General features: G+C 33.3%; 1 protein-coding gene across 1 annotated transcript in view; it reads left to right on the top strand.

Moving 5' to 3' along the window:
- The window catches only part of SEMA3C (semaphorin 3C), a 154,953-nt gene that overhangs the window by 120,555 nt on the left and 19,111 nt on the right, over window positions 1–15,287 (top strand). The window contains exon 13 of the mRNA XM_045564098.1: window positions 12,716–12,804. Coding sequence (XP_045420054.1) covers window positions 12,716–12,804 — 89 coding nt within the window. The remainder of the gene's footprint in view (window positions 1–12,715; window positions 12,805–15,287) is intronic.

Below are 15,287 nucleotides of genomic sequence, written 5' to 3'. Positions count from 1 at the left end.
CATTAGGGGTCACCTTAGAGTGTGTCAGCCACGACCCACACACATTTTAGATAGATCACTTTGGTGATGATATAGAGGATTCACTAAAGACAGAGAAAAGAAAAGAAGACTTTTTGCGTAGTATAGGTAAGAAATGATGAGATCCTAAATTAAGTCAGTGGTTACAAATGGAAGGCTGAGAGATATTATAAGGCTTAAAAGATATTTAGGAGGAGGAAAGGACCTGATGATAACACATGGATTTGTGGATCAGTTTGTGGATTTGTGGATTGGCAAATAGTGAAAAGAAGTACTTTGATTGATCAGGGTAATAGAGAATCAGCAAGCAGATTTGGAGAGTATTGAATCCCTTTTTGAATGACACACTTATCCTTTCCTTTGGCCTATTATATATCAGAGAATAGATCACTTAACATACATTATCTCGCTAAAACTTCACAAGAACCCAGTGAGATAGAATCCTTATCCCCATGTTACAGTTATGTAAACTGAGGCTTTGAGACATTAAATGGCTTGCTTAGGATTGTGAAGCTGTTAGGAAAAGTAATCAAATTCAAGCTCAAGTCTGTCTCACATTTTGTTGAAGATTTGGTGGACTATCCAGATAGATAAGTCAAAGAGGGTGTTTTTGCAGATGCACTTCAGCAGAGAGGGCTGTGCTAGAGATGGAGATATGGGAGTCATTAGCAGTGTAGGTGTTAGCTGAATCCATGACAATGCTTGAGGTCACTCTAGGGGACTATGCTGATAAGGGTTTAACTCTGAGAACTGCTTTAAGGAGTGTGAGAATAAAGAATATTTACCAAGAAGATGGAGAAGGAATGGTCATGAAAGTAATGGGAGAATACTAGAAAAGTATTAAATAATATAATATCATGGTGGCCTTGAGAACAAGTTGTAGCAGGCAGGGAGAAGCAGGGGGAAAGTACACCAGATGTGGCACAGTTGTGTCTGAGAACCCTTATAATGTGCTGCTCTCTTCATTATCCCATCTTCTTACACACTAGTAACATTTGACAGAAGAATATTCATTCTGGAAGGAAACAATGAGATGTGAACAAAAAGAAGTAGGAAGAGATTAACATGAGCAAATAAATAGTGGTTGAGAGATGACCAGATTCAGAAGGGGAAGATCTTTTCTTTCTTTACCTGGGCACCAAGAAATGTGAATAGATGTTCCAGGCCAGTTTATGTATGTGTTTTAAACTTTGAAAACTAAGGCAGAAGAGTCTATCTTATGATAAACATGGAAATTTAGTTGTTGCATTCCTTATAGGACCAGTAACACTTTACATAATACACCTGCATTATTCAAGGTAGGTCAATTTGTCTGAAATTTAAATATAAATAAAAGCAATTCTTGATGTAATGCAGCAAAGAATACTGAAACATATGATAAATAAGTTTTAGTAATTTTCAGAGTCCCAAAACATTAATTTTAGTAATTGCCGAGGCCCTATTTGAATATTCTTTAGCCATGTCACCAGGAAATAACCATAATAATCCATATGTTGAAAGAGTATTACTTGAGCCAATGCCATATTATAATGTTTTTCTTAACACTCACAGAGAAAGTTAACTTTTAGAACCAGACTACACAAATGTATTAACTCCATACTTATTAAACACTTTTCATACATTAGATATAGCAGATATTTTCATGAAGACAGATACCTTATTTGAATAGATGAAGTATTAGGTGAAATATTTAAAATAAATTATTTTTCCGTTCTCTGATTTATGCCTCAATTAAATAAAAACATAATTTAGTCATTCCTTCTTATATAATTCCAAGTTTAGTAAAATCATTGGCCTTAAATTTTCTCTTTCAACTTTGTCCCAGAAGTCTATTTTTCAATCAACCTGCCTAAAAGTGTAACTGAAACTTCTACAGCAGTGATGGATGCAAGCATGTGTGTGTACCCACAAAATTCTAGATTAACATATGGCGCTGTGGTATGTTAATTAAGAGATTTGCCCAGTAATGAGCATTTCTAGTTTTGGTTGGGATTTCTCCAAAATCTTGTATAAAACCAAATACAAAATAATTTGTTAAATGGCTTTTCATGTTATTCCTGGATGAATTCTAGGATAAAAATTAGGGAACATGTTTGGGCATTCAGAATGCTAAGTTTAAATCCTGCCTTCTATCACTTATCAGTTGTATAACCCTTAGCAAATCGTGTAACATCTCTAAGCCTAGTTTTCTTAATTATACCTACTTTATAGTTTTACTTTAAAGATTAAATGAGATAATGTATATAAAGCCCCAAGTGTACTGCCTAGTAATTAGTAAGCATCTGATGATGCATAAATACATGTACCTATTTAGTAGATATATATTTATTGAAATCCATCACATATATCTATAATATACGTCATACACATCTATATATTTAATAAATATTTTGAATGCTGATTATGTGTCCTGACACTGTTCTATTCACTAGAAATAGCAGTGAACAAAACACAAAAATGTAACCCCCTTTCCTAGAGCTCAAATTCTTGTGGACAATATGAATGACAATGAACAATACGCATGTGATTATTTTACAGTATTACCAAAATTTGAGTATACAACATTTTAGAATAAGCTATAATAAATAAATAAATACATAAATAAATAAAACACCTCTAATGACATCCTAGGTGAACCTGTGGGTAATAGGTGGGAGGCATTTCTTTTGTTGGAAATTATACATAAAAGTAAAGCACTGGCATATGAGAAAAGTACATAAATAATTTATGTAACAAGTGAGGAGAAAAGATAAGGAAGAACAACTTCAGACCATGGGGAATGAAATTAGTTATACTCTGTAGCATTTCTAAGGAAGGTTCACACAGGCTCTCTTCTTTGATCTTGAACAGCCTTTTCAGGTGTGTAGGGCAAATACCGTATGTACATTTTATAGAGAAACAAAAAGGAGTACAGGCAGAAGGTTTTGCTTAAGCTTATCAAGTGCAAAACCAGAATGAATGAAACAGAACTAGAGGACACTATTGCAGGTTCAAGGAAAGGGGTATATTTTTCCTTTGTAATTTACTCAGCATTATTGTAGGAACTGCCATTAACTGAGCTGTTAATGAGGAATAGTTATCTACTCTAGAGAGCTAACTGCAAAAACAGAACCATCACAGGGCACAATCACTCACACACACAGTGTTCAGCATATGAAAGAACATCACTAACTAGTTATATCCCTTCTAACATAACCGCTGTTGGGCAGACACAACAGTAGTTTCTTGAATTCGTAAAGTCGTTTTAATAGATCTGCTTTTGAAGATTTACACTCTATTATTTTAAGTAAAAACAAAAATAAGATTTCAGTCTATATATATACTTAACTATATCCCTTAAATTATTATTTTTATTGCTCAAGTTATATAAGATTATTGTAAAAAATCTGGAAAGTAAATAAACAAGAAAAAAGGGAAGAAAAAGCAATTGTAGTTTATATTCCCTTACTTGAAATCAAATGTGTTTCAGAAGTAATATGTGCATATAAAGCAAAATTTCTTGTACAACCTTGAACCACGCCGTATAATAATGCCCAGAACTATTTCTGTAGTGAAACATAGAAATTTTCAAACTAAATATAATAAATAACTGTCATAAGTAACCCCAAGTCAGTTCAGGTCAGATTTGGTGACCAAATCAGTTCAAGTCAGGACAGGTTTTGCCTTCAAAGGAAATAAAAAGCATCAACAACCACAACAGAAACCAACTTGGGAGTTTTAGATTTGCAGATAAAAGATAATGAACCTGCATTAAAAATAGAGTGTAATCCCCTACTTCTATACAGGGATTTGAATATAAATAATGATTTTTTTCAACATTCTGTAGGATGTCACAAATGGCTCTATTTGGCTTTTTTTTTTTTTCTTAGAGTAAATACATTTATCTTACGGTCACTAAACTTTTCAGAAATGTCGTGTGTGTGTTTTTATTAAATGTGATTTATTTGCTCACAAAACTGAAAAGCACACGGTAGGATAGATTTTGGATGTGCTTTGACTAGGACTGCAACTTCTTTCTTTGCAATTTTTGGTTCTGTCTTCCTTAGGAGGGAGAAGGGATCAGCTCTGTCCTTATGTCAGCTTTTATCACATTTGCAAATGTCTTCAACAGTTCCAAAACGTATATCCACAAACCAATCAGCCCTTACAGAAAGAGGATCCTATCTGATTCTCATTATTCCTCTCTACAGATCTGAATTTTCATTTTGTGTAATTTCCCTTCTCTAAAAGGCATCCTTTAGAATTTCTTCAAATGCAGAAGATATGCAAGGCAACACATTTTCCAAGCTTTTATTGATTGTTTTTACCTTCCTTTTTTCAAGAGTGTTTTCATGGAAATAGAATTCTGGATTTACTTTATTCTTTCAACATTTAAAAAACATCATTCCATTATCTTCTGGCCTCCATTGTACCAATAATTATATTCCTTGTTTTCATGGCATAGTGTCTTTTTATTTTTTTCTCTCTTTTTATATTCTACAACTTGATTTTTTTTCTTTTCTTTTCTTTTTTTTTTTTTTTTAAAGACATGGTCTTCTTGCTCTGTTGCCCAGCTGGGGTATAGTGGCTTCATCAAAGCTCACTGCAATGTCAAACTCCCAGGCTCAAGCAAGCCTCCTGGCTTAGCCTCCCAAGTAGCTGGGACTACAGGCATGCACTACCATGCTCAGCTAATTTTTATGTGTTTTGTAGAGACTGAGTCCAGCTATGTTGCCCAGGTTGGTCTTGAATTCCTGGCCTCAAGTGATCCTCCTGCCTCAGACTCCCAAAATGCTAGGATTACAGGTGTGAGCCATTGCTCCTGGCCTACTTGACTTGGTTCTTAAAGAATTCTTAGATCTGTAATGTAATATTTTTCATCAAATTTGTGAAGTTTTCAGCCATTATTTTTCAAATATTTTTCTCTGATCTCTATTCCCCTTTTGAAACTCTTAACAACATACATGTTAGACTACTTGATAATAACACACAAGCCCAAAAGGATCTATTCACTTTCCTCGACCTTTTTTCCCCCTGTTCTTCCAATTGGATAAGCTCTGTTAATCTATCTTCATGTTCATTGACTCTTTCTTCTTTCAGCTGCAATCCCTCAATCTGCTGTTAAGCCCACAGAGCTAATGAGCTAATGTTTTATTTCAATTATTAAACTTTTAGTTCTAAAATTTCCATTTTGTTTTTTAATAGTTTTCATTTGTTTGCTGAATTTTCCTGTCTGTTAACTCATTGAAACTATATCTTCCCTTAGTTTTTGAACATATATCTTTTTAATTCTTTGAACATATTTATAATAGCTAATATAACTGCTTTAGAGATATTATTTGCTAAATCTAACATCTGGGTTTTCTCAACTTCTTTATTTTTCTTGACTCTTGGTCATATTTTCTCTCTTTTTTATATATATTGAATTTTCTTGTTGAATACTGGACATTATGAGTAATACCTTGGTTTTGGATTCTGTTATCTTCCTCTGAATAGTGTTAATTATTATTATAGCAAGCTCTTAATTATTAGCTGATCACGTTGGACTTGTTTGGTCTTGTACTCTTTGTCAGAATGCATCTGTTCAAAGTAAGTCACTCCAGTTTTGCAGGACTCAAACTCCAGATTCTCTCCCTTTTGTGTCTTATCTGGTCTCGGTTATAGGTTTTGTTAGCGCAGGCCTAAAGTAGGTCTTTATGGCACTTACTCTTAAAACCTTTCTTGTGTCAGCTGGATGCCAGGAATTTTAACAAGGTATTAATGAGATCTGAATGAGGCCAGTACCACAACTTCAGGGAGCTTTGCTCGTCTCCCAGAACTGCTGAATCTATCTGTCGACTATCTATTCTATTGTCCCATTGCCACTGCAATGTGTTAAGGATCTGAGGTCTCATCCTGCATGTATTTAGCCCAGGACACAGCTACGCACTCAAGGGTGTTTCCACACAGATTTATGTAACCCCCTTTCTGGTCAGCTTTCTCTCTGTAGCATTCTGCACCAGAAAATTCGTTTCCTCTGCTATCCCAAATTTTCATATCTGCCACCTCTTCTCAGTGGGACCCGCCATGCTCTACCTGGACACCAGCTCTCTTAACCTCTGCTGGGAAATTGTTCCCAGACAGAAAGTGGGGCATGATCATGAGATTAGCTTGTGAGTATCCTTTCTTTTAGTTTTGCACTTCCTATTATCTATTATCTTAAAAAGAATTGCCTCATACACTTTGTCCAGTTTTATGTTTCTTTGCTGCAGGAAAATACTCTAGTAATGGTTACTCCATCATGGTCAATGGCCATGTTACCCTCCAGAAAGATTTTCTGCTTCCATTTCTACCAAAAGTGTTTGAAAATCTCTATTTCCTTACATCCATGCAACTCTAGGTTTTATCATTCATTTTAACATTTGAAGATTAATTGAGTTTTCTTTTTGTAATTTCATAAATCTGATTTTCATCTGAAACTTCTTTATTATAATTTTGCCTGGGGACTTTCCCAGAGTTTTTTAGTACATTGCAAATAAGTCATTAATTTTATATATTAGTAGAAAATGTGTTATTTTAGCTAAATTTAGACAGAAAGAAAACTTAAGATATTTATATAAAAAAACTAATTTGGTAGCTTCGCCTTTGATAAATACAGACAACTACCAAGAAATAAATAGGTTTAAAAGAAACATACTGTTTGTCTCATGATTCTCAAATGTTTGAGCAGACATATGTTTCTTCTGTAAAGGTCATTTAATATGCAGCAATACTTCAAAAAATTTTAAATCTGTGGTCTGCCATGGGAACGAGCATCTGTATTTTTAGTAAACTTCCCAGGTGACTTTGAGTAAGATAATCTGAAAGCCACACTTTGAGAAAGTATTTGTATAGTTGAACTTGACTCTAGGAGCTAAGGAGCTAATTGAAATTAATAGTATCAGCAAATAAACTTCAAAGTCACCAAATAGTCTATTTTCTTTACAATGCAGAAAAGTATTTTAACCTTTCTGAATGGTTCTGCAGCAAAGAAACCTGTTTAACTTAGAATAACTCAGTACTTTCAAATTTATATGACCCTACATGTCCTTTAGCATCAGCACAATTCAGAAGATGCTGATTAGTTAGCTTTGTTGATACTGCCTTTTGAAGGGCCCTCCCCTCACATAGGGACACTTGAGATGCCATTGATGGCCAACTGGGGCTCTAACTGCCCCAGGGCTGAAGCTGAAGGTGTCAGCATCACAGCTTTTCAGTTACCCATTCAAAGCTCACCATGTGAGAAACTCTGCTAAGTGTGGAGATTGTGCTAGATGACCTAATTTAGAAATATTTTATTTTTTGAAACGGGGTATGCATGAGTAGAATGCCACTTTGTAAAAGTAGATCCAGTGAGCTACTCATAAAGATTTTATAAACGCATGATTCAGTTTTATTCTGAAATTTTAAAAAAATTACTATTAAAATAATGTAACAGCAGTTTGATTACCTAACAGGGCAAATAAATCTAATAGGAATGGGTATTTTAACTCACATAAAATAAGGCAGCCAATTGATAAGATCTAATTAGAGAAAATAATAAGGTATGATGTCTAATCATACTTCCCACGTATCTATAAAGCTTTCATTTTGCAAGCAAAAATTTTGCAGTTCTTTTCTTTTTGAGGAGGATTTAAGATTGTGTTTGTTTGTTTTAATAAACAAATTGACTCAGTAAATTATAATTATGGGAGAATTTCCAGTTAATAAATGTGGTCATTTTATATTTTATAATACTAGTTTTAATTAATAAACACTAGAACTGATTATCTTATAATAATTTACCTCTAAAGTCATGTGTGGGGCTGCCTAGGTTGACATCTAGGGGCACTGTGGTGAAGAGAGAGAAAAAGGAGGAAAGGGTTGAGTACACAAAGTTGAGATTTGTACATTTTACCTTTCCTAAAGTAAATAGAGCTACTTCTTAGTTGGTACAAATTGCTATTAATTACCAGCACCTAAATCAGAACTGACTACATAATTTGCAGGGCACAGTGCAAAATGAAAATTCAAGATCCCTTGTTAAAAAATTACTAAAAATTTCAAGGAGGAGACAGCAGAGCTTTAAATGAAGTAGGAAGCCCTTCTAAGCACAGGAACTTGTGTGACAGCGGATCACATAGCCATGAAGCCAGCTCTTACTAGAATACTTTCCTAGGTTAGCAACCAGGAGGAAAGGACTGACCAGATCTGATTAAGGAGGCAGTGTGCTCCTACATTCCTAGGCAACCAGAAGCTCAGTGGCAAGCAGATAGTTTGGCACATCAGTTTCCAGGGAAACCCTCTAAGGACTGTTTAAATAAGACTCAGGAGATAGGCATACAAATGACTATTTGAATGACCTGCTCAGCTATGAGCTATGTGTGACCACTTGTTTGAGACAGCCAACACTTACGGCATTATAAATGCAAGCTGATCCCTTGGCTGGAGACAGTGGAAAGGTTTAAGGATGATATTGCTCTGTTCTCTCATATTAGATAGAAAAAAAATAGTATAAAATATATAAGGCATGAAAGAAGCTTATCTGGGCAATTTTTAATAATTTAATGAAACAAAAGAAAAAAATCACTAATGTAGGTCGATGAGTCTACTATTTTATCTTTGTGTATAGGTTTGCATTATGTAAATCACTTCCACTGTGCCTTGCTTATTTGCACAGTGCTTTAACATATTCAGGGTATCTTTATTATCTGTATCTCGTACATGAGGAACATGAGGTTCAGTAAAAGAAAGTGATCGCAAAATGTCACAAGTTAGGCAAGTAATTGAGCTAGAACTAAAAAATAAATTCTACTTACTGAAAGTACACTATGTGCAGACACCATACTAAGCAATTTCCACGTATTATTTGTTTAGTTTTTTTTAGTCAGAACTCTTTCAACTGAAAGTGACAACACACCTTATTCAAACTAGTTAAAAAATATTTTTTTCTTTGTTTAACTGAAAATCCAGAAGGCAGCTATGCACATAGCTGAATTTGTTGTCAGAAACTTATTTTGCCGTCTTTCAGTTTTGTTTTTCTGTGCACTGTTTGTTCTCAAACGGAGTCCCTGCATGTAGTAGCAAGGATGGCTCCAGCACCTCCATATTTCTGAAGTTTTAACACTCCTGATCTTAGAAAGAAAGAGACTCCCACTTACCCAATTCTCAGAGAGGCCTGTTCCTGTGTAAATCACAGTGGCAAGTGCCTGTCTACTGAACAGACCTAAGTCATATGGGTCTCCCTGGAGCTAGCATAGCGGTAAGCCATTCCTTAACCATGTAGACTGAGAACGAAAGATGACGTGTGGTTTCCAAAAGTTTTCTCAGGGTGTTACTATAAAAAAAGGGGAAGTGATTCTGGGTAGGCTTTAGTAACAGATACCCATTGCAAAAGGTATGGTTATTATTTACATTTTACACACTAGCAGTGAAGCTCAAAGAAAAAAAAAAACAAGAAACTCTATTTCACTGTAACTATACTATAGGCATAGTGCTTTTCCTAAGGATAAAAAAGGAATATCCCAATTCTGCTGAACAATAAAAAGGATTTATAGTTGTGAATAAATACATTCAAGGAATACCATTCTCACCACCCTCAGAAGGAAGACATTTGATAACTATATTATCATCTTCAAACGAAAGGGTACAGACATGGCTTTATGTAGACATAAGTAATTGGCAGTTTTATGGCCATTCTGGAATGTGTATCTCTCAATGACTAACATTTTAATGGGAACACACTCACTACTCAAAAAAACATAAATCTGCACTGTGTGAACTCTTGAGTCCTTTGCCTATTCATCTTGGCATCCATACTGCCGGACTCACTGAAGGCCGAGTAATTTCTTTTTGAATTAATAAGTAAAAATGGGTGGAAGGCAATTCAAGTCTACTTACTTACTTAGTAATAAATGATACAACCCAAAGATACCTCAGAAGTATTTCCTATTCAGGGAACTCATCATTGCCAGCGAAACAAAAACTAACTAAAGAAGAAGAAAAAAAAAAAAAAACAAGTGAAAAGAAGACTTTGTACTTTCTTTTTACTGTCTCATTTTTATAGCTATTCTTTGTGTAATATTTATAAATAGTTATAAACCAAGCATGTTTATTGTGGGTCCTGTCAGAAGAAAATGGTGATTTATGTAAATTTTGCTCTCATAGTAGGTTAAAACATTAGGTAAAAATAGAACCAGTTGTCTCATTTGGGAGTATTTAATTCTTTTCAGAGCTGATAGTTTTATCTTTAGGAACCTTTGAAATCAGGATACCTTTTTTATGTGGTTTTATTTGGGGCTATGTTATACACAGCCTCTACTCAGTCACTACTCAAGAGAGAGGTCTTTGCTGTCATACCGAATGGTGGTGATTCTTACAAGCTGCAGCAGGAAACCACAAAACTCAGTTGTGAGTTCTTTAAAAAAATAAAAGAACATGCCCTTTATGATAGCATGAACTAAAACAAAGATTTTACACCCTCATCTTGGTTCTGAATCTTCTCTCTTTCTTTATGCCCATTAATTCATTCAACAGATATTTAGCAGGAGCACGTTTGCTCACGTATGCATTCACTTGCACGCACGTGCCCACACACACACACACACAATACCACACAGATCTTGCCCTAGCTGTTAAAATTTTGTGGCTTTCAGGTTAGCATTTTTGGTATGTTGTATTCCCCTAGAAGTTTCCTCTGCTCATTGTGATGGATTGTTAATAGAAATCGGGGAACACCTCCAACCACATTCATCCCTTTTCAATTGAGACATATATCTGCACAGCATCTCCAAAGGTTTTTTTCACTTCCAATTTTTACTCGCATTACTTCTCTTCCAAGAAAATAGTCCAAATTGTTATTAGGGCTGATTTTAAGGAAGCTGCTCAGTGAAACAGAGAAATTTCAGAGCCTTTTAATTACAGCTAGATCTTACAAAGCTTTGAGATTGTTTTTATTTTTGAGTTTTAAGAAGTAAATTTTAAATTATAGAGTATACTTTGAAGCTTCTAAGATGTGCCCAAACTGTGGATCCTCAGAAGTTTCAGGGATTGTTCTGGCAAATTTGTCTTGCTTTTCTATATAAATTTTTAAAATTTTATTTAATTTAGTTTACTTATATATTTTTTTAGTTTATAATGTTTTAAAGTTGATTTTACTTTTTAAGAATTATGAATTATTGTGAATTATGAATTATGAATATGTGAATAATTATGAATTATTAAGAATTATTATTCTGTTCTTAAACTGTACATATGAAATGCTGTCATAGTAAGTTAAAACATTAGGAAAAATGGAACCAGTTGTCTTATTTGAGAGTACTTAATTCTTTTCAGAGCTGATAGTTTTATCTTTGGGAACATATGTAATCAGAATATCTTTTTATGTGGATTTTATGTCAGAGTAACTCTTGCCTCTGGAATAGAAGCCAATTTGCGATGGCAGATTTGAGATTTGTAGTGTTAATTATAAAATGATTCCTACTTGTAAAATCCTGTACAATTTAGTTCAAGTTAACTCTTCTTACTGATATTTCTCAACAGAATTTAAAAAATACTACAGTATCTGTTGATGATAATGCATATTTTCAAATTATAAATTTACAGTTATAATTCAAAAGAATAAGTCGATATTTATGAAAAAGCTCATGAATTATTTTAATAGAAATAAATTTTGGTTAGTAAATATTTTTTTATCTTACCAAATTACTCACAAATTTATCTTCACCTCATATTGCTAAATAGCAATGAATTTCTTTTAAACCTAAAATTTATGTGAGTAGTAGAGTGTTATAATTACATGCATAGATAATGCTTATGTTACTACATGAAACTATCAATTATAAATCTTGACATAAATAACAGTTTCTGTATGTCAAACATTTACTTGGGCATCTCTTTTTTGGGTCATCTGTAATTGGGGAATATGAACAAATTTCTTATTTGCTTTAGTTTATTTCGACCATCTAATTTCAAAATTCATCTACATTTTGAGACTATTCAAAGAAACATGCTGCCAAATGATAAATTCTGAAAACAATAAAATTATTCTATGAATAAGTATCCACACCTGAAATAAAACCAGTTATGTAAAACATTTTACCATGTCCAAACTCTTTCATCTCTACAGATCAAATGCCATTTTTCCAGTACTAGTAATTTATATTACAATTGCTACAAAAATTCATTTGTAGTAATCTTTCTTCAGATAATGAAATCATTATGTGTCAATATTAACAAAATGATGGGAGTGTCACTTTATAATACTGGTTTGAAGGAGTAAGAAATATTAAGGACCAAACTTAAAGTTATGTATTATATTTGAAGTCATTCATTATATTACATTCATTATTATTCATTGTATCCATTATATTCCAAGTTATATATTACATTCCATAATATTAATATAATATGTGTTATATTCTGAACACTTAGTTCAGAGCTTTTGACTTAAGATATTTGGAGATTCTTTATCTCATAGTTAAGGCTACACAAAATATGTGCAAAATATAAGATAGTCATGTTAGTTTCTTTCGCATTATATGTAATCTCAATTTAAAATATATGTACCATGTTGCAAATGGTTGTAGCTCAATATATACAATATATTTTTGATGACTGAATACTTATATAAATAATGTTGTAAGTTCTAATTAATCTTATGTCTAAATATCTTCTTTCCTTTAAAAACATATTGTAACATCTCATTGTTTCTTTAATTTAGATCAGGGCACTGTGCAAAAGGTGGTTGTTCTTCCTACTAATAGCTCTGCCAGCGGCGAGCTCATTCTGGAGGAGTTGGAAGTCTTTAAGGTTTGAACATCTTTTCTATTAATTTCAGAACATGCATGATAAGTGGAATGCTTTAATCTTACAGATACTTGGGAGGAAAAAATATTTGATAAAAGATCAAATAAATGAATGTTATAAATTTTTGAGGGTAGGAAAACATCAGATAAAATGAAAAATATAGGAAAATATTTTTGTAAAGTATTTTGTTAACATTTCAAGTTATCTTAACATAAAAGCATTAGTTTTTTTCAGCTATCATCACAACTTGAAGAATTTTGGTCATCATTATTTTTAAAAAATGAGTTCTGTTGGTCAAGGTCTAGAAGATCTTGCTATGAAAGTGCTTTTATCATTTGCTTCACAAGCCACTGAAACTCAAATGCTTTCACTTTATTGATTGTTAGATAAACTTTCTTATATTATTTTAGCCAGTAATTTCAAGAAAAACTGCTTTGTTTTCTTTTGTTTTATTGCTTTTAATTCAAATGTCACCCTAGTTAACTAAAACAAATATTGTTTCTTTACCACTCAGAACTTCATGTTCTATTAGAACTTGAGATTTCATTGTGTTATTCTCCTTGTCCTTGAATTTGGGATTTTTTTTTTTTATAGAAAAGAAAAAGAATAAGAAAACACAGTAAAACAGGTACACAGAGGGAAGTTCAGTCCTATGAAATTTCACCTGGTCAGGGCAGAGTGCCTGTTCTTTATTATGTGAGAGCCAGGAGAAGGGAATTGTGGTGTCCTGCCATTCCCTTCTCTCCTTACAGTTGTTCACTGTAGTTCAAGAGGTCCTTTTTATCTGCATTTGGAAAGATGGGTAAAGCACAGCAGAGGAGCTATTAGAATTGTAAAGAAACTGGCATAGAATCAATCCTGCTGCAGGCCTCTATTTTCAACTAAACCAATTAAGAAACAATGGCTCAGGGACAACAAAAGAGCAGAGTCAGCCCATGACTGAGTAAAAGTAGCACTTCAGAACTCCCAGTAGCAGAATATTGCTAGTACAGCAAGTTGCTTTGTTTAATTCAATGGACTCAGAATGTATTGACTCATTAATATACATTCTCATGTTCACAAAAGAAATTGAATTTATAAGCAAATAAATGGTTAAGATGAAATGCTGTTAGATTTTGCTAATACATTTAAAATGTAAAGAAATATAAAAAAATCATATATAAAATCTGAAGAATTCTGGCAAATTTCCTAATGTGTCACTAAATTTACAATTTTTAATGCTAGGCTCTCTTTGGCATAGGTGCTTTGTGATTAATGCATTAAAATTGTACTCATCAAATAGCGTTCTGTCCAGCAAGTGCTTTTTCCATGCCTTGTTTTGTGAAGAAATTCGTTGTTTTACTAGATTAACCAAAATTGCACTATGTTTAAGATATTTTTCTCATTTAATTCAATAGGGACAACTTGGCTGGCCAAAAAATATAACATGCTTTATTCTGGAGTTTTCTTGAAGATAGCAAGAATGTCATTTTGTAGCACTTCATTTTTAATACTGAAATATCTTTTTTTGATTATCAGGAAACATTAATTAAGTGAGCTTGACACAAACCCAAACATATATGTTATGGAAAGGTCTTAAAGAAATGTGAGTTATTCTGATCATGTGCTAACTACTTATGGTCTGTTATATGAGTTATGCTGGTGTTATCATCATGAAGAATAAACTCTCAGTGGAAAAATAGAGTCAGTCACAATGCATGTGGGGGACATCAGCCTAAGAGAGAGACTAGAAAATGTTTGAGCTTTCTTACTGCTGCGTGTGCCAGTGATGGATGTGGCTAGATCAAGAGACACAGTTACTGAATACAGTTACTGTCTTCAACATGGTGTTTGTGTCACATTTTCTGAGCTGAGGTAAAAATAATTGGGTGTGTATGATATAGTGTGATGAGCACATGAAGAAATAATGCATTTAAACTAAAAACTTTTCTTAGCCAAGTGTCACACTGATATACTGCAGAAAATTCAATGTAACTTTGAAAAACCAGGTGTTTGGTTTTTATACAGTACAGTTTTTATACAGTATACACGAGCTTTTCTTTTAGTCCTCTGTTCATATTTTCTGAAAATAGTCTAGTTTCCCTATGCTTAACTTGAATGGGAAGTGTAACTATTAGCAGTTGCCTAGGTGGTTATAAGTTGCAACATTTGTGTGTGTGTGTATTTATAAGAGATGATCAAAAATTGTTGCAATGGAGAGTCAAAGATGTCACTGTTTTTTCTTTGTAAATGTTTATAAGTACATGCAACTCCAGAAGGCAAAGTAACTATGGGTACATTGGATTTTGAGAGCTTGTTCCCACTTGAGTTATGCAAATAAAACTCATGGAGGTTATCAGCAGTCTAGTTCTTAATCATCAAAAGGAACTAATAACGTTTAATAAGTAAAATTATGAATACAGTGATTCTCAAAAGCATTACTATTTTAGAAAAATCTTAGGGTCTTTTACTCATTCACATTTATCAAAAGAGAACGTTTTCTAATA

The sequence above is a fragment of the Lemur catta genome, chromosome 11 (genome assembly GCF_020740605.2).
Source record: "Lemur catta isolate mLemCat1 chromosome 11, mLemCat1.pri, whole genome shotgun sequence".
NCBI lineage: Eukaryota > Metazoa > Chordata > Mammalia > Primates > Lemuridae > Lemur > Lemur catta.
Note: the sequence above shows the minus strand (reverse complement) of the source record. Positions and strands in the feature narration are given on the sequence as shown.